General features: G+C 37.8%; 1 protein-coding gene across 3 annotated transcripts in view; it reads left to right on the forward strand.

Moving 5' to 3' along the window:
* Positions 1 to 27,180, forward strand: part of LOC23687788 (eukaryotic peptide chain release factor GTP-binding subunit ERF3A) — a 61,620-nt gene that overhangs the window by 15,051 nt on the left and 19,389 nt on the right. The window contains exons 1-3 of one of the 3 annotated variants that reach the window (XM_021847227.1): positions 6,423 to 6,520; positions 23,096 to 23,287; positions 23,352 to 23,498. In XM_021847227.1, the coding sequence (XP_021702919.1) occupies positions 6,454 to 6,520; positions 23,096 to 23,287; positions 23,352 to 23,498 (406 nt within the window). In that variant the 5' untranslated portion in view covers positions 6,423 to 6,453. Of the gene's footprint in view, positions 1 to 6,422; positions 6,521 to 13,168; positions 13,218 to 23,095; positions 23,288 to 23,351; positions 23,499 to 27,180 lie in introns of those variants that run through there. The other 2 variants (XM_021847228.1, XM_011495238.2) reach the window with 2 other exon arrangements.

The raw sequence follows: 27,180 nt of genomic DNA on the forward strand, positions 1-27,180 counted from the left end.
AGATCATAAATTAAGCGATAAATTACGAATTAGCCTTTGCTTTGTAAGTAATAAAAATAGGAAATAAAAAAAAAATGCATTATACGTAGAACTACATACGATGTTTATTCGGTGGCCGTCTTGCCCCATGTGGGTGACATACTTGCCCTATAGTGCTGAAAAATACTTTTTTAAAAATTATTTTCTTTTTAAATACAGTCGACTCTCCACATCTCGATGTTCTACATCTCGATATCTCTCCCTATGTCGATGATTTCATAAGTCCCTTCAGTCTGCATACATTTCCACCCTCCATATCTCGATATCCTCCTTATCTCGATGTGTTTCTGTTCATTTTTCGTTCTCAATTTTCTCTCCGTATGTCGAAATGACCAATATCGGAGGTTACTTGACCAAAGTTTTGGAATTCAAAACAAATTAGGAGCGCTAAATGACGTTTGTTTGTGTATTACTTTCTTGGCAACGGAGTGTTTTTCAATCTAGTATTCATCAAAAATTTGTTCTTTGTCTCGATCTTTCCCTATCTCGATAGTCCCTTCGATATCGAGATGTGGAGAGGCGACTGTATCACAGTCAGGGTTGGGAAAAAAACTGAAATTCATTCTACAGTAGCCAAACAAAGCCAATCGCAGTCAGCGAAGCCAGGCAAAAAGGCAAAGAGACTTGAAAATTGCAAAACACCCGTTGCTAAGGGCAACCCTAAATTACTGTAGAAAAATGTTCTATTTCCCGCTGAATTTCCCGCATTTAGAGCCTTTAATGACACTAACGATTTAGAAAATTCATGCACCCAACATAGGCTACTCGATGAGATTCACGTTTTTGAACTACTGTACTGGGAAAGCCACGTGATTTTCGCGAAATACAAGCCTACTACTATTACCATTTCTAGCACTGATCACAGTACTTATTATGAGAATGATTCTTCAATAGAAACTGCACGATGTTTTCATGTGGTTTTTGCATAACACCACATTTTTTTTCTAACTACATAATATCATTTTCTACTTGAATTTGAAAATTAAGTTTTTTGCACGTCGTTTTAAAATCTTGTAAACAATCCCGCTGAACTGTCAAAAAAGCGAGGTTCACGCGACTGCAGAAATAGTCGTATGCAGAAACGACACGATTTCAGTCAAATGTTTGTTATCAAAAGAGTTCTGGATGTCATTCCGTAAACAAAAACGGAAATAGTTCTACTTCTACTTTCGAAAACACTGTATAAAAATTAGCAAGGCAAAACCTAAGAGAGAGGAGCTCCTAGGAGCTCCTAGGAGCTCTAGACAGCTCAATGACAGTTGGTTTGTTTTCTTGTCTTATTTGACTTCTTTATTTAATTCTTGGGTGGTGCACAACGGTCAAATGAACTTATTTTGGTCAAAACCATATTCACTTCTTGTTGTTAATAGCAGTTTGCCAACACACAACTATATTCAAGTATTTAACTTTTTAAAATGTGAAATCATCGAAAACCCCTGAAAAATTTTAATTATGTTTACTTGGTTATGTTTACAGTTGGTGACAGGTTCCCTTGACTTTTGGGAGCTCGCAATCAAAGCCAGCTGTCTCCTCTCTCTCAGGGCAAAACTGGGAATATGTTTGTTATTCTACTGTGTGCATGGTACAGTCGCCTCTCCACATCTCGATATCGAAGGGACCATCGAGATAGGGAGAGATCGAGACATAGAACAAATTTTAACGAATACTAGATTGAAAATCACTCCGTTACGACGATAATTAAAAACAAACACATGTCATTTCGTCTTTGCAAATTGTTTTGAATCTCTAGAATCTAGTCTAGTAACCTTTGATAATAGGTATATCGACAAACGGAGAGAAAATTGGAAACGTAAATCACTTCGAGATAGGGAGATATCGAGATATGAAGAGTGAACATTTATGCAGAATGAAACACCGAAAAAATCATCGTCATAGGGAAATATATCGAGATGTAGAACATCGAGATGTGGAGAGTCGACTGTATTTCTGAACTTCAACAGTTTGGGAGACATTGCAGTAACGTGTAGTTTGTTTCCATAAAACGATATTTCTATGCTGCGAAACATATTTCTTGCATAGGCGAATGCCGTCGCATACACCGGCGTTGAAACATACTGCCTTGGGAGAGAAGAAAAGGAAAACCACGCGCTTCATACATAGCAGCAGACCGTTGCCCAAAACCCCTTACGTCATGATTCACGCGAAGTCTCTTTGCTTCGTCATAATCGTAGGTATTCGCCTTCGTCGTCTCGTCGTCGTCGTCATATTCCTGCTACCTCTGCCTAATTGATACGCGATTGCCGGGTGATTTTCCATCCTCGTGAACGGATCTTGGCACTACTGAGTTGATGGAAACTATTTGTTGGGAAACTTTTGAAACTTCACCAAAGGCCTTTGCTAATTATTTTAGAACATACCTATGCTTTTGTGTCTGCGTACCAACCGAGGATGATGATAACATACAAGTAGTCGACATAACGAAGATAAGGTTTACCAGTGGAAATCAGAGGCGTCCCGTGAGGAATTTGATTACCTGTGCACTGACTCGCACAAACCGTTTATTTTGAAATATGAATACGAACTTTTCAATTGATTTTTTAAAATGTATTTCAGCTTAAAATGTAATTTCTTATTATTAACACCTTAAAATGTAATTTCCAATACTGTATGTAATCTTGAAGTGTCTGGAAGCTATTATATTTGTTGCTCATTGAACGTATTTTTTGTTTGTTTTCTTCGTTTCAATCCTAGTTGTAAGTTTTAAGAATTTTGGATGATTCCAATATACAATGTTTAGGGACAAGAAAAATTCTCAAATTTTCGCTGATATCAAGGTGATGAAAGAAAAATTTTGCGTATTATTCGCGGTTCCATAGTTTGATAATATTTGACCTAAAAATGTATATTTACAGTAAAAATGACCTTTATATGTGTAAATTTTAAGCATTTTTCGTATTTTGCGAACTGAGATAATAAGTTTAATATCATATTATCAATACAATATTTAAAGCAAGAAGAAAGACGTTTAACTTGAAACTAAACGATTAGCACATTTTTTTATATGAAACTCGGCTTACAAATAAATAAACCATTCTTATGAGCAAATATCTGAACTTTTCTGAGATTATCATATAAACCTTCAGAATTCAACTATTTACGCGTTATTTTCCAAGTTTCGCGATGAAGGATAAATTCCGTGGATTTCGTGGCTTTTGCGAAATTCCGAATCTCCATTATTACTAACGTTGTTATTCTATATAATAATTCTTATTATTTACAGCTTGTCAATTGTATCACGATATCTTAGCTTTTCGACGATGTCCAGCGCTGGTACATCTCTTTGTATACTTTTGTTGATACATCAAAGCTTTAAAGTGAAATGATGACTGACTGTTGAACGCTGAAACCCACTTTACGCCCACCGCAATTTATCAGTTGTCGGTCTATTGAGCAAGAAAAACTATATTCACACATAGTTTATAAATCAATTCAAAGCCACATAAATTTTGTGTATTTAATAAGATAAAACATAATCAATTGGGCCAAAATGTTTATAACATCTAGTTTTGGTTTAGGGGCCCAGTAGCCGTAGCGATAAACGCGCAGCTATTCAGCATGACCAAGCTGAGGGTCGTGGGTTCGAATCCCACCGGTCGAGGATCTTTTCGGGTTGGAAATTTTCTCGACTTCCCAGGGCATAGAGTATCTTCGTACCTGCCACACGATATACACATGCAAAAATGGTCATTGGCATAGTAAGCTCTCAGTTAATAACTGTGGAAGTGCTCATAAGAACACTAAGCTGAGAAGCAGGCTCTGTCCCAGTGGGGACGTAACGCCAGAAAGAAGAAGATCTAGTTTTGGTTCCAATCAATATTGCGCCTACTATGGTCTAATCCACTGATGTACTAAATTTACTCGGTCTGAGAATTGTGACACTTGAGCGGGGCACGCTCCCGTATGATCTCCACGTGATCTGGACCCGCTCTAGTGTCAAAATTCTTTGACCGAGTGATTTTAGTACACCAGTGGATTAGACCATCGCGCGACACCTGGAAGCTCCATGCAACATACATACACACAAAGCATGAATGGCGTTGACGCTTTCTCTTCCAACAGCAGACGTCGTGACGCCAGTTGCGGGCGCTTTCTCGATTCTTGCAAACCAATGCGAGCGTCATGGGCATCTCGGGTGCACAAATTCGAGTGAACCAGATTTTACCTATACAACGCCACTGTTGCTCTAGAAATGCCAATACAAATGCACATTCCTGCTGTGTCCATACAAGCTATTTTCGTGCACAAGAAAGAGTGCACGGCTGAAATGAACATTCTCTGCAATACGATGGAGACGCATGGCAGTTTGTCTTGTTCGCTTTACTGTTTTCGCTTGCTGGTTAAGCAAGACCATGGGAGGGAGAATCAAACGGTTTGTTCACTAAGGGCGATGCACCAATTGAAGGTGAAGAAATCAAACAACATTTTCAAGCAACTATACATTATGAATGTTGGAAGTATTGAGAATTATAATATATATATTTCATTTGTTAGTTTGAAATCTTTGACTGTGCAGTGCACCAAGTGCACCTTAGGACGAGACGCCACTGGTGGAAATACACACGAATCGGTACCATTCGGCCAGGTACCTACCGGCTATCTTAGCTCGGTTTTTAACTTCTCGGTTTTAGTGTCACTCGGCCGACGCCCGGTGCGTTTGGTCGGTTAGACTGAGTCAGTCACTAATAGGCGTGATGTGTGTTGCTAACCGCATTTGTTGGTTTATAATGCTGTCTGGTCAGGTTTTTTACGTACGCGCATAAATTAGCTTGTAGTAGTTGTTCGATAATTTCGGTTATTCGTAGTTGTTTGAGTGTAGCCACTATGTCGAACACCGCAAACACGTAGCATTGATAGAGCAAATTATGTACAACTCTTCATTACTCGATATTCGAGGGATTATCAAATAAAAGAGCACAAGGTTTTAGAGATGAAATTAAAAATTAGAATACATCAATCATAGTAACCAAGATTTGCATCCTGTAAGAGAATGTTTGAGGTAGCACGTGAGGATATGATCATTTCTCTACCCTCAGGCTCATTCTAATGTTTCGAAGATGCCAATCTCGATTTGGGTGAACCGACGAAGCTAAAAAAAATAATGAATTGTGCACTATGGCTCAGAAAAACATAACTATCCCATATGGAAAACGGAGTAATTGATAAAATAGTGCTCAAAATTTCAGGTTTTTCTTCTCATACAAATGTTCTTAATTCATTGTATTCTTGAGGTATGCAAAACAAAATTCTCATTCGAATTACTTAGGGAAATTCTTCGAGGAATTACATGGGAAATAATCATTAAATGAACTCTTGAAGGAAATCTTCGGAGTAATATCTGAATGTTTGGGCAAATACCTGAATTAATTTCTAATGAAATTCTTAGAGAAAATCATGATAAAATGCATGCAGTAATACGAGCAGTAATACTTGTAATGTCACAAAAACCCCTAAAGGTCTTGGAAATATTCTTAGAGAAATGTCTGCTTCTACAAGGAATCAAACTGCTATCTCGTTATTCATTCGTTTTGTTTTCTTAATTTCTGTTTGGTCTCTTTTTCAGGCTAGGGATCTCTTTAAGTTCCTATTTTTAAGACTCTGAGTCGCTACCAGCCTGTGATTACAATGATTTCTCGTGTAGCCCGTGATCATGGGATTTTCAAGGCTAATATTTGAGGTCAACCTTGAAGTTATAACAAGCATGTCTTTGTCAGATGTCCAGGCTCAATTCCTATAACGTGGCTTAAAGTATCTTCTTGCAATATACAAATGTACAAATGGGAAATGGTCGATAAGCAAAGGAAGCTCTCAGCTAATAAGCTCAAGCGCTAGTTGAAGGTCATAAGAAAACTTAGCAGAGAAGCAGACTCTGTACTAAGGACGTAACACCAAAACAAGTAGGCGAGTATTCAAACTCATACTCGCCTACTTGTTTTAGTGTTACGTCCTTACTGGTACAGAGTCTGCTTCTCTGCTAGGCCACGATATTTCACTTTATGATATTTGATTTTATTTTTCAATTTGATGGCTATAAGCTTTCTATATGTACCTGCCAAATTTTCAACTATCAGAGCAGAACTAAACCATCCAGTCATGTTTATGCCCGGAACAGGAATACACGGTTCTCCGTTCTCGGAAGCCTACGTAGATGTTATGATCGTCACCATGCGTCACCACCTTCCGCGTGCGCTTGTGATTAATTTCGGGGTAGCCAAGGCGTCGATACGGATACGCTAATGAAAGCGTACCGCAACGGCCGGCGTCATTCGGAACCCATCCGAATCCAGTTTCTGTCTGCTGGAGGCAACTTGTGCGCTTAGCACCCGGTTGCGAATTGGAGGAAGCACGTCTCGGGAAACTCAGTCGACGGGAAAGTTTTACTCGAAACGGTTCGCAATGTGTACGCGAGTGTCGTGTCTTACCAAAAAGGCCAGGGCCATCAGCATCAGGCCGAGGACGAAAAGTGCGTATTTCGGATTTCTGAAAGTGCAACAAGTCATTTTTTTGCAATTTTGTCGAATATTCAAATCACGAACGTGACATATATCCATGAAGATTCAAATAATCAACGTGAAATATATTCATGAAGATATTACTAATCTTTCTCAGTTTGTGGTGCATTTATCGACTAAACGGAAACTCGAAGACTTAAACTAGCAGTAGTTAGAAGTTTCAAAAACTTATAGGATTGAATTTCGTGAAAGAAGAAAATATTTGCTACCTCTAGAATCATGCTATGTGATTTACAAAATACATGATCAAATCAGTGTTAGTTAAAATATTAAGCTTGAAAAAATCTATCATTTAAAATACTGGATAAATGAATCAAGAAGCAGTGAGTTGCAATGCTGAAGAACACACAGTCCGCAACATATTATAATCCTAGTGCTAGAAAAGCTATGTTTAGTGTATGTTCGAAAGCTAATTGACTATTGTGCTTTATTGGAAATATCCGCTATCACGATCTCGACGTAATTTGAAAAGGAGAATAATTGTAATTTTTCAATCAAAAAAATATCTGAAGGTTGGAAGCTCTTCAGACATCTTATGCCACAATAAATGCAAGGAATTCTCAGATACATGTTGGAAACTTTCCTACAGACATACCTTTATAATTGCTGATGACTCTAGAGATTTAATAAACTATTTCTCTCGAAAGTTCGAATTCTTTCTCGAAAAAATAGCTTCAAGTATCTTTCCGTGTAATCACAGAATTATATTGGCATTTTTTTTTGGCAATGATATCGTTAAGTATTTGTCTAAAAATCTTTTTCAATAAAACCTTCAAGCATTCTTTAAGAACTATCTTGGGCTTCGTGCGTTCCTCCAGGAATTTCTTATGGAAACTGACCAAAGATCTTAATTTACACTCAACATCTCAATGAACTTTTCAGGAAACTTTAGTAAGGATTCCTTCAGGTTGTCTTTCAGAGATTCTTCGCAAAAAAACTTTTAAAATTTGTTAAGAGAATTACTTAATGAGTTTCTCCAATATGTTTATTTTCGGGACGTAAGATATTTTAGGATGAGTTGCTGAACAAATCTGGAAGAAATAATATCCAAGTGGAGCGCTGCAGGCGGTAACAATATTATGTTGACTTGATTGTCACAGGTATGGAAAGATCTACATATCATATCGACATTTTATTCCTGAACCATCTGTCTGTTCCAAGATGCCTATTCTGAATGGTCCAGAAATTCAGGTGTGATTCCCGGAGGAATCTCTGGATTCATGAAAAAATCGCTAGAAGTGTCATGAACAATTTCTTAAAAAGTCATTCTCAATTCCTATGGCAGACTCTTATAATACACATTTTCCTATGCCTATTACATCTACAGACCTTTGTAACCGACCTTCGTAGACAGCCCCCTACTCAAATGGAGGATGTCATTTTTTAACCTTCCCATATTATAATTTCTGTGGGAATCTGTTTAAATTTTTGAAGTGGCTCCAGGACAACTTCTGATGAACTTAAGGGAATTTTAAAAAAAATTCTGGGATAATTTCATATCGTTATCATATATTATAGAAATTTATTCCGCTTTTTAGGTGCATATAAAAATTTACTTTAAATAGAGCTTCTCATTGATGGAGTAGTTTTAGCTTGATTTTTTGGAGGCTTTATGGAAGAATCTCGAGAGCAATTGAAGAATTCCAACGGTTGAATACGGTAGGCTATTCAGGTTGATCTCGGATATCTAACTAAGATAAAGTCCACGGACGTTGGGTTATTTAAATTGAATTAAATCGAGTTTTGATGTTCGACTTGGCCTTGATTCAAGACATTAAGGGCAGGACCAAGGGAACTTGTTGCGGAAGATTTGTAAATACCGATTTTGAGGTAGTCCGGATTTTTTATCAATAATGCTTACACGATTCCAATTAGTTATTTTTACGGTATACATTCAACTTTCTAAAACTCGATATTTAAAAGACCATAGAGTTCGGGAGATATCGAGTTTAAAAAAAACATAAAATCATTCTTTAATTAATGTTCGAATCCTCTAAGCAGAATCTCAATACTCGTTGGTATGAATAAATGTAGCATTTACTACAAGGCTACCGATAGTTAGCTTCAGAGATTGCTACACATGTTTTGAGATTGCGGAATTGAGTGGTCTAATTTACTTTTGAGTAAAAACATAGGAAAACGATGTGCGTCTCGATATATTGAAAGGTATATTGAGATTTCCATAGAATTTCGGAGGTTTGGAAAATAATTCTGAGATTCCGGTAAGATCTCCAACCGTAGAAATTTGTCATATTCGTTTGAATTCTGGTATTATGATAGATATGTTGTTTCCTAGGAATTCTGGGATATAGGTGAGAATTAATTTATAATGTAATTCTGATTTTTACGTATGAATTCTGACATCCCGGATTCTCAGAATCCCTTTGGAATTCCGGAAGCCAATCTAGGATTATTGTGGGAATATTAGAAAGGGAATGAGATTCCGGTTATCTCATGGAAACCTGTGGCTATCTTTGAGACGGTATTTCTGTAAGAATCTCTGAGATTTAGTTGAGTTTCCTGGTGATTATGCATCTTTGGAATTCTGATGTCAATCTTTGTAAAAACCTATAAGATTTATATGATTTTCAGAGCAAAGCTTTTATAGAAATTTTCAGTTCCGTTGGAATTTCAAAGCAAAGCTTTTATAGAAATTTTCAGTTCCGTTGGAATTTCAGAGCAAAGCTTTTATAGAAATCTTTTGAATTTCGGTAAATATCTTTTGAATTCCTTCCGATAGGAATTTTCGTGATATCCATAAGAATCTTAATAATTTTGATGAGAAATCTAATGTTTCAGGGGGATCCTCGTTGAATTATAACAATTACCATCGGAGCCACTACAATTCCCACAAAATCTCAACATTCCCACCTGGATTTCAGAACTTCAACCAGATCGAATTGATTACAAGATTACAACGAACCGGATGAAATACAACATTGAAAAAAGAACGAAAAATCAGCAATATTACTGGACTCACAAGAATTTTCAACGGAGATTCTTACCAGGGTTATAAAAAAAACCTTTCACAATTCAACTACCGCATACTACCAGGAACCCTATCGGAATAACTAGAATATCACAGAAATACTTAAAGTTTCCGGAATTCAACATGCTGTTAAAAATACGCACAGCAGGTCTCAAAATTCTACCGCAATTTCACCAGAATCTCAGTAGGGAGGGGTCTCTAAAATGCTAGGAGTTATGTTATTCTTAGTTTGATTGCTGTAATGTGAAGATATCTTCATAGGACACAGCTTTCAAGCAAAAATTTCAATATTCGTTAAACACTGGCGTTGATGAACAAATATCTTTGATGTAAAATTGTCATGAAATCATGCACATGAAGAGAATGCCAGATTTATCGCAAAATTACACTACACATCTTGTCAAATTACAGCACCTTTATGTATTAGTGCAAATTGTCGCGTAATCGATCAGATTACGCGATTCATAGCGGACATTTACATGATAGTTATATAATTTCTCGCGTAACAATTTAAAAAAGCCAATTTTTTAAATTGTTGATTCTGAGAAAATTCGATGTGCATGAATATTGTTCACTACATTTTCAATTCCTATTTTTTAGTATTCAAATCAATCAATGTGAATTCCTGCTCGTTAAGTGGTAATTTACTAATACTACACGTTAATAATCGATTTTATTCTGAAAACTGCCCAAAATGTGGAAAAAATGATGAGGCCCATTTTCGATTTTCAATCAGGCATGGGCCTTTTTATAGGCCAAATTGAATTTTATTGACGTGCCTTGGCCCATGGCTAGACCCTTTTTGGGTTTCAACGAATGAGCTAGAGAGAGTCATTGGCCTCTCTCCATGCTAAGGCCAATGACAGTTTGCGAAGATTTCCGATTGTAGACCTTCTTGATGGAGAGAGATCCGATCATTGGCCGTTTTAAGGAGGCCAATGAATGATTTGTAAAAAAACGGTTATTGGCCGTTTTGAAAATCCATAAATTCTAAAATTGACTAAATGAAGCATAATTTTTCAAAACGACGTATCTAACACTCGGAAACATTCGAGAAAAATGCTATACAATATATTGTAAAGCATTTTAAATCTTAAAAGTAGATTGAGTAGGGGGAGATCCCCCAGTACCGGACACTTAAGCCACTAAATTCATAATTCGAAAAATATTGATTATATGGGCTCGTGTTACCCATCTATGATAAATATTATCATTTTTATAGTGTACAAAAATAAATTTGAAAATATAAATTTGAATTTTGACATTGAGTTTTGATGTTGTATTTTAGTACCAAATTGATCGATCTTGAAAGGTGGCACCCAATACCGGACACGATTTGGAAATGCCTCGAATTCTGTAAATTTGAACATCATTGAATGTGTACACTATAGAAATAGTTTATAATTACCAATTCAATGCAATTGCAACATTTACAAAAATAATTTGAGTTTTTCTTAATTTGCAAGATGCCTATCAAAAACCTCTTTCATATATGATGAAAAACAGCACATTTTACGATGGTGTTATGAATGTTCATTCTTCTTAATTTTATTGCATGTTTGATACCATGGTCGACGGAACCCATGAAAAATGAAAGTATTTTGAGACACTGATGCATTAATTACAAAGATATCATATAACAAATTAAGCTGTCCGAAACTGAGGGACAGGAGGTGCTTAACCAAAATTGTAATTTGTCCATATTTACTTCAATTATGGTACAAAACACATTCATACTATCAAATTAGGATTATGTTTGATCATGCTTACGGGATCCAAAGTATTTTTTCATATTCAAAATAATTACTAAATCGGGTCAAAATTAAGAAGATACGTTATTTTTTTAAAGATTTTCAAACTTTTCTACTTTTTTAAAAAGGGATGCATATTTCAAGGATGTGTTATTCTACGCAAACATTAGTCTACATAATAGCTTCCTTTTCTACTAATACACCATCTTGATTGGACCATGATTTCTCAATGTTTCGGCTTTGTCCGGTATTGGGTGCTGTCCGGCACTGGGGGATCTCCCCCTATTGTACCTTTTATTTCCGATCTATCTACGAAATAAACTTAAAACGTACAATACTCAATATACTTTTAGATTTTAAATCCTGTTCAGAATATTTTGCGTTTTTGCTGTATCTGAATTGAAAAAAGAACACATTCCCATAAAATAAGTTAGTCACTTCGTCAAGTTAGTCACTTCGTCGACTTTCGAAGTCGAGTCTAGTACACGACACTGAAGACGGCCTTACAGTTGAGGTCGAAATTCTTGTATCTGTCAAAGGATACAAACTCTAGTGGAATTAAATGGTATAGTACTAAATTCGGTTTTTTATCTACGAGCTATGTTATTTCTGAAAAATGCAATCGATTCAGCAACGCAATATTTAGATAAATAGCGGAATTTCGGTGCTTGAGCCAAATATAGCAACAGTTATAGTGTCACCTAATTGTAACAGATTTTTCCATAAATTTGGTCAATTTTCTACATCAAACTCCAAGATTGTTGAGTGCCTGTTAGACTTCTGGAATCCGCATAGACTTTCACAGTAGCTTCGGGGAGTCCAAATGAACAAATTTGGGTAAGGGCAGCGTCCATTTATTACGTAACGCTGAAATTGACAATTTTCGAACGCTGACGGGGGGTCCATAACGCTTTTTGTATGATTTTTTTTTGTTTGAGCTGTAACGCTTGACCCTATTTTCCCCCTCCCCCTAGAGAGTACGTAATTTGTGGATTGCGCCTTATGTAACATATGTTTTTGTATTTCAAATTTTACCTGTGTCAATGGTTTTTTACTTATTTTTTTATTTGTTAGGCTCACCACCTCCAAAACGCATAACGGAGCCGAGTTCTTTTAATTGTTTTCTTTTGGTACTACAGCATTTACACATGCATCACTTTATTAGCATTCTTACTCCACTTTCTCCATCCGCACACCGTATTGGTGGGCACTCGACGGAACGTTTTGCTGTCTGGCCCACATCCTACGAAAATGACTACGACAACACAGAATGCGACGACCCTACTGCTGCCAATGCTGTTCTTTTTTAATAATGTCCCTGTTTGGGGTTTATGCTGCTTACAGTCCTAGTATTTTATGTTGTTTTCCACTGCACATTGCTGCTTGATAGCTTTTTTGGTCAACCATAGCTATGGGAAACGAAGGAGGAGCCATACACAATCATCGAAGAATTTGATCAAATATTTATGGAGTTGTTCTGCATTGACACAGTTCGAATTGGCTCCACCAAGGTGCAAATGGATTGGAGTTGACAATATGAAAATCGGCGTGGCGTAATGCAATTCAATGTTCAATTGCAGCACCAGTGAGAGTTTTTGTGGTCAACCGCGTGCCACGCAGTTTGTCATTAGTCTGGAATTTTAGCTCGCCGCGATGAGTGGTGAATATCTGCTCCCGAGTGATACATACGAAAGTTTTTAGGTAGATAGGCGAAGCATAGTTGTCTTTATAGTGTTAACACGTTGCATTATCAGAAAAAATCATAATAAATGACAGGGAAACAAAGAGTTGGAACCATACTTTTGAAGTGTCTTGTGTCTTGAGCTTCAACATATTACACAGAGCTGAGTGTATGTATGCCAAAGGCTGGTGAAATGTTGGAAAACGATGCCCTACTGCGGGATAGTGGTAAGAGCTTTTAACTTTTTTCCACTTTTTCCCGTCCTGACAAAGTGCGACCGGGTCAGTATTTATGAAGCGGATTTGTCCGTGTGTATTAATTTCATTGAGTGAAACGGATGAAATGAGGTTAAATGAATAGGACGTGCGGGTGGTGTGTTGGAAGGTAATGTTGAACGTGTTCAATCTTTTGTCGTCTGCGGTGGAAGTGTTGGAAAGAGCGCCAGAAGAAAATACGCTGTGGTGCATCATAAGATGGGAATGGTTCTAGTAGAACTAATTGAACTAAAATATGTGTGATTGCTTTTGTCTGTCTGCAAGACTTGTTCCAAAGATTCTTCCAGAGATTCCAGAGATTTCTCTAACAATTGTCCCTGGGGTTCGTCCGGAAATTCTACTAATGATTTCTCATGTACACCGCCAAAAATAGTTTTAAGCAATCGTAGCTGGAAGATTTGAAGTGTTGTAGGAGATTTATTTTCACGATTTCTCAATGAATCTTTGGAGAAACCAAACATTCTTTCTCCTATTTCATAAGCAAACCTGAAGGGAATTCATGCAGAATTTCTGCCAATTATTTCGATACTTTCATTAATTTCAACTGTGATTGCTGGATGAATTCACCCACAGATTTCTGGTAAATTCTCCATTGAATTCTTCACTTAACTCGAGGAGATCTTCCAATAGTGCATACGATAGTTCTTCTGAGAACCCCCATTAAGGATTATTCCAGGGTTTCGGTAGAATTTCGTTAACGGTTTGTGTAATTCTACAATGAATCCCCTAGGTTTATTGAATAAATTCCAATAAATTTTTCTTTCGATTTTATAAGTTCATTCAAAGTTTACACCGAGAAATTCTCCAACGATTATTCATATTTTCTTCAGGAATTCAACCCAAGTGATTTAGGCAATTTCGCCATAAAGTTCTACAGGATATTAGACAGGGTTTAATTCGTTTTTAAACAATTATTCAACAGGGTTTCTAATACCTAAAAAAACTGGAAAACCTGGAATTAGCAGGGAATTTTATTGAACCTGGAAAAAAAGTCTGGAATCCTCAGGGAATTTCGATAACAATCAGGGAAATTTCTTCGATGCAGTAATTCATGGTAGAATATGAACCCGCTTCGCCGCTATCAAAATATTCTTCGAACTGAAATTTTATCGGCTTCCCAAGACATGATTGAATTTTATTAATACCTCTAAATTTGATCAGTAATGAATTCACATATCTTCATGCACGATTTTTAAAATCGTTCGAAGTTTAAAAAACTGGAAAACTGATTTTGGGAAAGTAATCTGGAATTCAAAAAAAATTTCAATTTTAAATGTCCAAGCAATCAATTCATCAATTTTGGGGCTTGTGGCAGGTCTCATTTTAGAGACTTGGTTTCTATTTTAATATATCTTTGAAAAGTCTCTATTTTTGATGAAAGGTTTCTTTAGTCTTTATTTTTAACCAAAATGGTCTCTAAAGTCTCTTGTTTTCCTTAACTTACTTGCTGTGAATTTTGATGTGAAATTCTGCAGGTTCCAGAAATATTTTCAGAGACTTACGAGACTTTTCAACTGATTCGGCAAGAATTTCATCTCAGATTTTTCTAGGAAAAAAGCTTCAGGAATTATCCTAGTGGTTTCTCCAGAGATTTCAGCTGGAATACTCCCAGGGACTTCTACAGAGATTTCTCCAGAAATTCTTCTAGATATTCATTTACAAATTCCCCTAGATATTCGTTCAGCGATTTTTCAAAAATATTTTGAGAAAATTCTCCAGAATTTGCTCCAGGAAGTTCTCGAGCAACGCTACTATCACCAGAAATTTGCTCAGGGATTACTTGTTTTTTTTTTCTTTTTTTTAACACTATCTGAGGACTTCCTCCAGACATTTTTCTAATTTTTCAGTGGTTACTCTAGAAGGTCTTTCAAAGGGTTTTACAGATTTTTTTTCCTAGAAAATCCAATAAGGTTAATCTAACAAATGAAGGCCACGATGGTGTTACACGGGGTTTTCAACCGGACAATTTTTGTTAGATTCTACATGTCGAAATATGAAAAACCCCAAAGCCTTTCGGGTGGTGGACCAGTGGTGTAGCCGGGAGGGGCTCAGGAAGGGTCGATTTTGTACGAATATAATATTTTTGAGTCAATTGAAAATTTGTCAAAAAGATTTTTCTCAGTTTTATTACGATAGTAATGGACAGAATTGACATAAATGTATGTTTAAAATGTATTTTTATGCCATTGGCGTAACTAACATGGAATATAGACACCAAAACAAATTTGGTTTTATTGAAATAGTATACCAACAAGAAACCCATCCCGATTGCGCCTATGGCATGGAAAAAATACGTTTGAAACATACATCAATGTCAATTCTGTTCTCTACCATCACAATAATTACTAAAAAAATATGGTTGTCAAATTTCCAATTAGCTTAACAATATAATATGCATACAAAATTGCCCCTTTTAGAGCCCCTCCTGGCTACACCACTGGTCCATCACCCGAAAGGCTTTGTGGTTTTTCATATTTCGACATGCAGAATCTAACAAAAATTGTCCGGTTGAAAACCCCATGTAACACTATCGTGACCTTCCCTTGTAAGATAAAAAAAAAATGTTCAGAGATTTTATTCCAAGAAATCCGAAAAGTATCTCCAAAGAATTTCTTAAAAAAATCCTCGAGTAAATTTATTAACAACTTTCCAAAGGATTCCTCCAACTCGACCCTGATTTTTTGCTAGGATTTTTTCCAGATATTTATCCAAGAATAACAGCTGCAGTTCCTCCAAACATTTCTCAATGAATTTCAAAAAAAAAAAAAAAATCCATGGAATCTACAAAAGTTTCTTTAAGCACTAATTAACACTACAACATTTTTCCAGAAAATTCACCTACACATTTTTTAATCGATTTCGTCCTATGTGTTACAAGGAGTTCTTTCAGAAAATGCTGCAGGATATCATCTAGAGTTTTGATTATTTTTTTTTCATTCACCCATACTATTTAACTAAAAACTGTTCTAAAATTTCCTCAATGGTCTATGAGTTCACCTAGTAACCCTTATACTTACAGAAGTTTCGTCAGAGGTTACTTTACATTTTCTTTTAAAATAGGGAGCCGGATCCTATTTCTGGCACTATGGATTCACTTCGGCAGTGGGGGTTTTTGAAAGCTACTGAGCTCATATTTGGACACAGTATGTGTCGCATTGAAGTGCTTCTTGTTGCAAAATTTCAGACCGAGAAAAAAACTCCATGCTAAAGTGAATCATGGAAGTGCCCAAGTAACTCTGCACCCTACCTCATAATTTTTGAGCATGTTCTTATATTTCTGAAAAAAAAAACATTCGCATTTCCTTAGAGAAATACCTGGAGAAATTCTTGGGAGGATACTTGGACGAATCTTTGAAGACTTCCTCTTAAATAATTACTTTTGCTTGTTTTTTTTGAAGAAGTTCTTAACGGATGTCTCGAAGGATGTCCTTGGAAAATCGATGAAAGGATCACCGGGATGGAGGATATTTTTTATATCTGTAAGAATCTCTGAAGGAATTCCTGATGATCTCTTAGTTAATTTCAGTGGTTATATTTGGCATAACAAGGTTGTGTTCTTAAGTTATCCAAAACCAAGAGTCTCATGCTCTACCGACAGCATTGTTCAATCAAAGGTTGTCAATATTTGAAAAAGGGTTATTAGAGCCCTCCGAAGTTTGGCAATGCAATCCAAACAGGGTAATAAACTTTATAAAACGAGTTGAGCCTAGTTGGGATAACGTGATCCATCAACCATTGTCCACCACATCTCAATTGTGAGAGGATATTTGATGAGCACAAAATTAAATATGGGTCATACCACAATATTCCTAATTATTGGACGCAGTGGGTAAAAGGCTCTACAGACAAGGAAAAAAAATATCCAAAACCGATTCTTTGATGAATTTCATGGGAAAATTGTTGAAGGGATTTTATGGGAAATATTCACTAAATGAGCTCCTGAGGAAATATTGAGAGATGAGCTAACCTTGGGCTGCAAATCTATCAATGACATTGATTTCTTTCTTCTATCCTAAACTGAGGGATTTTTCGGAGTAATATCTATTTTTTTTTTTTTTTTTATCTTTATTAACGAGATTTTTAGCCCTTGGCTAGTTCATCTCGGGATCAACGGCTTTACTTCCCTTCCGAAGGAAGTCGTCACTGAAATTTTTTGTGACTATCTCGGGGATGGGATTCGATCCCAGGTCCTCGGCGTGAGAGGCGTGTGTTCTAACCACTACACCAGGTCCACTCCCTCGAGTAATATCTAAATCTTTGACCAAATACCTGAAATATTGTTCTTTGAGAAAATTATCAAAAAATGCATAAGTAATATAAGCCGTATTGTTTGTCTCAATGTCACGAGGAATGAAAAAGAAATATTCTCGAAGAAATCTCTGGTCTGGTTTCATGAGGAATCAAACTCTTATCTGCTGGTTCCTGTTAAGTCTCTATTTTGTTCTTTTTTTCAGGGAAAAGGTCTTTTTAAGTTCCTATTTTCAAGACACTCAGTCGCTACTAGCTCTGCAATTTAGTAAATTTGAACGTTTTCCTATGAAATACAAGCAATTCGTCATATTTATCAAAAATAGAATATTTAAATATTATGCAGCATCCATTTATTACGTAACGCTAAAATTGAAAATTTTTGACCCCCTCCCCCCGTCCGTAACGCTTTTTATATGGATAATTTTAAATTTTTGTATGAGTCGTAACGCTTGAGCCCACTCCCCCCTCCCCCTCAAGCGTTACGTAATTTGTGGATGCCGCCTTATACAGGTCGGACTCGATCATTTAAGGATGAAGCATACTGATGCACTTGAAAGTTCCGTTCAGTATACAATGTGGTTCTGACAGACAAACAGACGTCACACTCTCACCGATGCCCTTCGACCACATTTCTAACGGCCGATTCAAATATATGGTAGGTGGCCGATCCACCAACCGCAGCGCTCGCATCGTTTTTGTTCGCGTTTGACGTTTACACACTACCGTCATCTGTTGATCCATCGGCCAAACACACCGATTTTAGCATTGGGCGTGCATGTCCTCGTGACTACGTATGTTTGTCTGTGGCAGAACTCTTACTAACGATATAAAAGTCTATTTATCAAACAAAATTCAGTTCAATAAAACTTAGGTTTGCTAGTCCGTTGTCTAGTGTGTAGCTTCCTTCAAAGGGCTAATCGTCCACTGGAAACATTAACGTGTCGGTGTCCTTAAAAAAAGTTACGATATTGTTCCACCTAAAAATAGCTTCTACATGCGTTTAAAAACATCTGGAAGCTTGAAACACTATTACATTAAATTTATTTTGTCATTGATTTCTTACCTATCTGAAATAAGAGTATATCTTGAGCTTGGAATTATTTTGTTAAAATGGAAATATCAGAGAAATATCATTTCTGTGAACGAGTAGACACCCTGCTGAAACTATTTAGCCAAGACTTTATTATGTTTTCAGAAATGTTTTCGAGAAAAAATTCCCAAATTAGTCTGAAAAAATCCTTGGAGGAATCTCTAGAGTAAATATCGTGGGAATCTACTACATCTTATAGTTCTTGGCATTAGTTTTCATCTAGGTTGGAGCCTGCATCTCAGCTTAGTACTAGCAATTTACCATTTTTGTATTTTTTTTTTTACCGTGTAACATGCATGGAGGTTATGTAGTTAGATTTTTATGACATCCTGAACGAAAATATTACAGGATGCCCATGGAATGTTCGTGAAGGAATCACTTCCTGAAGAAATCTTAGCAGCAACGTCTGAAGGAAATTTCCAATTAATATCTGAATAAATTTTCATAATTCCTGGGACTAAGTCATGGAAAAATACTTTTGTGTAACACCGGACATCATGCCATGAGGAATCTCCAAAGATATATTTAGATGTGTCACCAGAGAAAAGTTTGGTCGGGTTCTGTGAGGAATCCGTTTCGGATAAAAGCTCTTTAAGTACTTCTTGTATTATTCCTGAATTAATTATTGACCAAATTCCTGCGACAAAGTCATAGAAAAAAAAAAATACTTTGAGTAATAGTTGCCACCATGTGACGAGAAATCTTGAAAGAAATATTTAGTCACTTGTTTTTGAGGCATAAGGGACCAGGCTCATTTCAGGGCTCTGGTCGGTCTTCTTACAGAAATATTTTGTCAATCATTACAGAGTTCATAAAGGCTGGTGTCACAAAAAAGTATTTTGATTAAATTTTTCATACTGTTAAAACCAAAAACCTCACACAATTGCGATTATGGTCAGAATTCTTTCAAGATTATGCTCCAATCACAAGGAATCTAAGATATTCTTTCGATAAATTGATTGAACTCGTTCATATTTCAAATTATTACTACAAGGATAGTCCTGACAGCATTCTATTCTTCGACATGTCTGTAAAATATGTCTGGCAACAGCATAGATATTAGTTTAACTGAAAATCTCATTTTGCACAATAAATATGCCATACCTAACCTACAGCAACAACGTCTGCTTTTGTCTCTGTCTGCAACCATGTAGTTTGTTGAAACATCCCGTAATACAATTTCTTTAATCCTATAAAAAGTTAGAAGCAATGAATTGTGCACAGGTATGCACGCTTACCATTACGGTATTCACTATCCAGCGTCTAATCCTGTATGCACCCACTCAGACGCCCTTCATTCCAGCTGTTCTGCTTCCAACGAGGCTGTTAGCTGCTGATTGATGAGAAAAATCGATTCCTCACTGTGGGGGTTGCCCCTTTGGGTCCCGTTGAATCCCCACACACGCGACGACCACGGCGGCGACGACGACGATGACGGAAGGAACCAGTTAGTCAGCCAGCGACGACAGTGTGGCGCAACGAACCGTGCGGAATGAAGTTTGCTTCCAAGTACTACTACCTACTACGACGACACGGAGCAAAAACACAAACGGTCTATGCACCAACTGACCCACAGAGGTCCAGTTTTTTCTGTCAAAAACTTAGTTTTCTAATATAGCTTTAGGTTGAAAACAAAGTTAAATATTTGTTTACTACATACAAATTAAGGTCTTGGCATCACGTCCACGGACAAAGTATGCTCATCAGCTTAGTGTTCTATAAGCACTTTTTTTATTTTTTTGATCTGGACCACTGTGCGATCCCCAATAAAGTACGGGAAGAAACAGACGCCACAATGAACGTGGAAGCACTGCACACGTGTGGTGCTGATGATGGCAAACCCAGTTGGTGAAGGATAATGTCTTCGTCATCAATTCACGTATTATTTTCCTCTCTCCCCAGAAGTCTCGCTTGTGCAGTTCTGGACAATTCCCGCCTCTCGAACCCTGGGGAACGGCTGCGACAGGTCGATGTGGGAAAATATGCATAATTTGTCCTCCTACGGAGGAGCTTTCTTGGATTCGGTCTCCGTTAGAGGCCGAATTGTGTTACCATTTGTGACGTCTTTGTCCTCCTTCCCTGCGTGCTGCCCCCGACTTTCCCAAGGCGACGTCGTGGTGGGCGGAGATCCCGAAGCGAAACCAATTTGGTGATGCAATTTTAATGCCTATTAAAGTGGGTCGGGCGTTTGGCAAAGTGCTTGATTTACGTAATATTGATTCCCGCCTTTGGGTGGTTGTGGTGGTGGGCGGGGTGTGCTTGTTTTGTTCCGAAACATACATTGACGCGTGCAGAATACGGGATGATGACCCTATTTAACAGGGATGGTGGCAGGACTCTTTTAAGAGGTTGGTCACTATTTTATTACAAGTCTTTAGAGAGTCTTTTTCTCCCCTGGGCTTGGGATTATATTTTCCAGGGAGCGATGAATTTTGATAATTGATCGCTGTTGTTAGTAGTTTTGATTAGATGTTGGGTAAATTTCAAAGCAATGGCAACCTTTTTATTACAAAATTTAGATTTTATCTTCTGACCTAAAGATTCTGGTTAAACTACTGTACTATGCAGTTGGGCTGCACTACGCTATCACTCATCAAAATTACTTTCACTTCGGGAAAATATAATTTCAAACTGGCGAGAAGATTACAGACTGAGGGTGGGTTAGGAGCACAATCAGACCCTTGAATGTGCAATGTGGGGTAGTAATTGGGAATGCCATTGACGGTTTGTAATCTTCTACGAGGTTTTCGAAAACCAACAGGGCGCGTGCACCGGGTTGCGGATAGGAGCAAAGGGAGATCAATAGCATCTACCTAAAATAATAGAGCAAAAAGCCGTTCCATGATTAGGTAATGTTAAGCGATCTTCTATGGTGTTCTAGTACTATAAAATTCTTCACTCACTGGGAATTCTGGCCTTGATAATATCAATAGTGATAAAAACATAAAATAATACCTAATACTTAATAAGTACAATGTAGCTTTAATGTAGTAATAAATGAAATAAAATCAATTTTCTATACTTGACAAGGTTTTGAAGACAATCAATGAGTGAAAGAACTACCTATTAGAAAAGCCACATCAGCTAAGTCTATACATATACAAATGTTGGTCATAGGGTCATGGCGAGCATTCGATATGTATGTCTATGACTGATTCTGATCTAATAGGGGCACTAGAAGACCACGCGGACAATTTCGAAACAAATTATTTTTATACATCGGTCTTACGTTCCGAAAGGCTCAGCTATGCTGCAAAGTAATTTTATAAGTTATTCATTACTGCTGTTTAATTGTTTATAATTCTAACAAAACTACATAATTAACTCATTACTAATCACTGTTCCTATATTCTCTTTTTCTCTCCTTCTTATCTGTTGCATGATTATGATCATCACTAATATAATGCATGAGCATGCACAATAAGAATAATTTCAGGATTGAAAGCAGTACATGGATACCTGGATAGAATAGCTTCGAAAAGGGCGCTCAAAATATAATATTTCTGATCAGGGAAGTATTATTATCAAGGGTATGTAAAATTTTTCCATTATTAACACTTAGATCACACAAACAAATGAACTAATAATATCAATTATTTTTAAAATATTTTTATGTAAATCAGCATCGTCAATCAGTGTAAAAACAGATAAAGTTTGTAAAGTTATCACCATCGATTAAATTGCGCTCTGTATAGTAATGTTCATTCAGTATCAAAATCTCCTAAAGCGTCGCATTGTGCCATCAGCAGCCCTTAGCATCACTCTCATATTGTTGTTATTTTGTTGTTTATAAAATTTCTAGAAAGCGATCAGCATATTCTTTCTTACTTGTACAATGGCCGATCTATTTGGAATTTTAATAAGTCAAATCAAACTTCAAAACTCAAATTAAATTGCTTTCAGCACATTTACATTTTGCAGCATTAATCGCATTACTGTGTCAAGTCTTCTCCATTCCCTATACCCTACCCCAACCCTTCTTATCCTTTCCGATGGTGTTCAAGTGGTCCGCATAGACTATTACGGCCATTACCTATCCCTTACCCCGGCTTTGGACTGACTTGCGCTCTCATTGCCCCACCAAACGCTGCAAAATGAAAATGAAAATGAAAGTCTTTAGAGAGTCTTTTTCTCTTGCAAGCTTTTTCAAGTTTGGAGCTCTTTTTTAAATCTAAATGGTCTCTATAGTTAATGTTATTCCTGATTTCTGCAATACGTCCGAATACCACAATTTAGAGTAGATCCTAAAAAATCATTGGAGAAAATCTGGAGAAATTTCTAGTAATTATTAAAGATGTCCTAAAATCTTAAATCCTAAAATCCAGAACAAAAATCATAAATTACAAAGGCACATTAATATTAATACAGAAATCTCAAAAGAATCTCTATAAAAACTCTTGTATCCTGGTTTAATTTCGAGACTTGTTTGCGAGTAAGAATATTCCGATTTTCATTACTAATGTAAGCCTTCTTTTCTTTCCAATTGCAGAAAGTGAACCACTGGACAGTTGGGACGCTGAAGAGGATTCCATCCTGACGCCCGAAGATGAGGAGATGGAATTGGACGACGGTGAAGTGGACGGCGACAGTGTGGCAAAGGTGTCCAAAAAGAAGCCCCCAAAGGTGGAGGAAAGCAAGAGCAAGAAGGAGCATGTGAATGTGGTTTTCATTGGACACGTTGGTATGTATTGCTTTTAAGTTGATCCTCAAGTCGAGATGTACTAGCTAAGCTTCACCTTTCACAGATGCCGGTAAATCCACAATCGGTGGCCAGATCATGTCCCTGACCGGAATGGTCGACAAGCGAACACTGGAGAAGTACGAACGAGAGGCACGTGAAAAATCCCGAGAAAGCTGGTACTTGTCGTGGGCGCTCGATACAAATCAGGAAGGTTTGTAGAAATTTGCTGTTTAAACCGTAGGCTACGGGGCTGACATGATGAATTCAAAGTGCTCGTATTGAAGCGTAAATCAATATTTTTTTCTGGAAATTTTGAGGTTTGCTTCATTATTTGTTGTAGATTCGTGAGTGATGGGAAATCAAATATTTGGAGCAATATTAGCCATATTACTCCAGAACCACTCTGAGTCAGGTAAGGTAAAAGAAGTTTATCCTTTTCAAACCGTTTTATCACTTTGAAACTAAACTTTTTCTTACAAAAAGTGAATAGATTCGTGATTTTTATGAAATTATTATAGATTTATAGAATCTAATTGTAGCTACAGTCATATCTCCTTTACTCGATATTGAAGGGACCATCGAGTTAGGGAGGTATCGAGTTACAGAACACAAAAGCAGTGCAATTGCGTTTCAAGGGACCATCGATTAAGCCATGAAATGAAAACTAACTTTTACTATGATTCTCTAAATCGATATCGAGATACGGAATATCGAGTAAGGGAGACTTAACTGTATTTATTTTTTAAATATTTGGTTTCACAGGGCCTCTGAAGACATTTGCAATTGAAATGAAATGAGATTATGAATATATATTTTCCTGTGGAGTTATGTTCTACACATCATCAGAATTCTGAATTCTTTGTAATATGCGTAGAGATAGCGTCGAGTAAATCGAACTTCTACAAGGAGTTGTGCCGGGAAGCTTACGTAAATCCCTGGGGTAACGGATATCGAGTAGTGATGGCTAAGATCAAGGGCACAGTAACAGCAGCTGAAATGTGCCCCGACAGCCTGAAGTTGATAGAGGACGGTCTCTTTCCTACGCATGTTTCCAACGCGTGGCTGCCCATGCCGTACGCTGACGTAGATGAAGAAAATGCCGATATCTAAGTTTGTAACGCTGAGCTCATAACGGTTACTAAAGGTTCGAAGCTGAACAAACCTCCCGGTCCAGATGGTATCCCTAACTTAACGCCAAGCGCAGCAATACTGGCATTCCCAGATACATTTAGGACAGCGTTGCAGAAGTGTCTAGCGGAAGACAGATGGGAATTGCAGAAGCTGGTGTTGCTGCCAACACCGGAAAAACCGCCAGGAGATCCTGCTTCATATAGACCAATATGCTTCCGGGGGGATAAACTTCTGGAGAAGGTCATCCTCGGCAGGTTGTCGATCTACATGGAAGGCGAGAACGGATTGTCAAGAAGGCAGTTCGGATTCCGTAAAAATACTTCGACGGTGGATGGCTATTCGGACAGTCATCGCATGCACGGAGAAAACGTCCAAGCAAAAGAGGACAGGCAATCCATACTGCTCAGTGGTTACGATAGATGATAAAAACGCGTTCAATAGTACCACTTACCACTTGGGACCATCATTCACATATTCGTGTAAAGCTTTGCAAAGCTACTTTCGGAACCGGGTATTGGTTTACGACACAAACCAGGGATGGATGTCAACCAAAGTAACGGCGGGAGTTCCATAGGGAGTCATACTTGGTCCAGCACTGTGGAATATGATGTAGGATGGAGTGCTAACCTTGGCACTGTCGAATGGAGTCGAGATCGTTGGGTTCGCAGATGACGTCCTTCTTGCTATAACTGGCGAGACTAAGGAGGAAGTGGAGATGCTGACGGCGAAATCGCTAGACAGTGAATCATGGATGACTGGAGTCAAGTTGCAGTTGGCTCATCACAAAACGGAGGTATTGCTGATCAGCAACTGCAAGGCGGTTCACCAGTTCGAGATCAACGTCGGTGGACAGACAATACTATCAGATTGCATATAATGGCTAAGTGGCAGCAGGAGTGAAATAACTCGGAGAAAGGAAGGTGGAATCACAGGATTATTCCTAATGTGTCGGTGTGGACGACCAGAAAACATGGAGAAGTTAACTTCTTATTGCCCCAGTTTTTGTCAGGCCATGGATGCTTCCGGAAATATCTGCACATATTTGGATACGCAGAGTCTCCACATCGTCTGGTCTGTCCAAATATCGAGGAGACACCGAGGCATGCTGTATTCGACTGCCCTCGATTCAGGGATATACGAAGCAAGATGATGTCAGAAATCGAAAGCGTCCTTAATCCGGACAACATCGTGCAGAACATGTGAAAGCAGTTGGAATGCGATGAACGGAGGGATAACGCAGATTATGCCGTCGCTGCAAAGGAGATGCCGAGAGAGAGAGAGAGTTCCGGGCCGCGATCAGAGTAGGCTAGATCTTCCGCCTGGGACTAGATCGAGAAGAGCGGGCGTAGTGTAATATCGGTATAAGTCATCTGGATGCCTGCCAACCGGATTTGCGGAACCGACCCTGACACTTGGAAGACCAACGTCGAGTCGGGGTAGACTTCGTCCACCATCGGGGACTAGTCGACTAGATCGCGTTGTTGCACAGGCAAATGATCTTCGGGCGCCAGTGAACCGGAAGCTTCCCTCCACGACCGACCTCGTCATCTTTCCGAATAGCATCGGTTTTGGAGATCTTCCGCCGGTTGGAATAGGATAGATCCATCGCCAGGGACTCCTCAGAGTATCACATAGTGATACGGCTTCGAGTAGTCGGAGCGCCAGTGAACCGGAAAACATTCTTTAATCGGAATCGCTGGACCGACTTCGGTATCCAACTGATCAACCAGGAGAGCTCGAAAAGCAGCAGCTGAGAACGAGTTGTCGTAGAGTAGCGAAGTGCACATGAGCCTCCAGTAGAAGTTCAACAGGGCTCTGAGATCGAGAACATACAGTGAAACCTCCATGAGTCGATATTGAAGGGACCATCGACTCATGGAAATATCGAGTCATGGAACAGCAATCCTTTGGAAAGCTGTTTCTAGGGACCATCAAAGTAACCATTAAATTTTGTTTCTAGTATGGTTCCATGAGTCGATATCGAGTCATGGAACATCGACTCATGGAGGTATCACTGTAGAAACATTAGGGAAAGTTTTTTAGTGGTTAAGCACGCCTAACTTGAGTCTCACTCCGCACCAACACACGACAGGCCAGGCTTTTGAAGCTTTTCTGCACCCTACTTTAAGTAAGATAAAACGTCCTTACGGTCATCGGGGATGTCTACTACCTGGAAAACCTGGTATTATCAGGAAATTTTATTGAACCTGAAAAAAAAAACTGGAATTCTCAGGGAATTTCGATAACAATTAAGGGAATTTTTTTTCGGGCTATAATTCATGGTAGAATATGTTTATGACAAAGAATTTTCGCATCAAAACCCCCCACTTTTCGGGTATGAAATTTCCTCAACTTGGTTGAATTTTATGAATATCTTTAAATAGGTAACGGATTCATATATCTTTATGGACGATTTTCAAAATTATTCAAAATTTGATAAACTGGAAAACTGTTTATGAGAAAATGAATTCAAACCAATTTAAATTTAAAATGTCGAAACAATTTCAGGGGTGGTAGATCAGAGAGACTTGGTCTCTATTTTTATGCAAGTCTAAAAAAAGTATCTATGTTTTGTTAGTCTCTAAAGTCTCCTTCAATTGAAATGGTCTCTAAAGCTTCTTCTTTCCTTATCTTGCTTACAGTCCTTTCTAATGCAAAATTCTGCATGCTTCAGAGAAACCTTCAAAATCTTTTACGAGACTATTCAACTGATTCTTCAAGAGTTTCGTCTCAGATTTCTCAAGGAAAAGCTTCAGGAATTA

Source organism: Aedes aegypti, chromosome 2 (genome assembly GCF_002204515.2).
Source record: "Aedes aegypti strain LVP_AGWG chromosome 2, AaegL5.0 Primary Assembly, whole genome shotgun sequence".
NCBI lineage: Eukaryota > Metazoa > Arthropoda > Insecta > Diptera > Culicidae > Aedes > Aedes aegypti.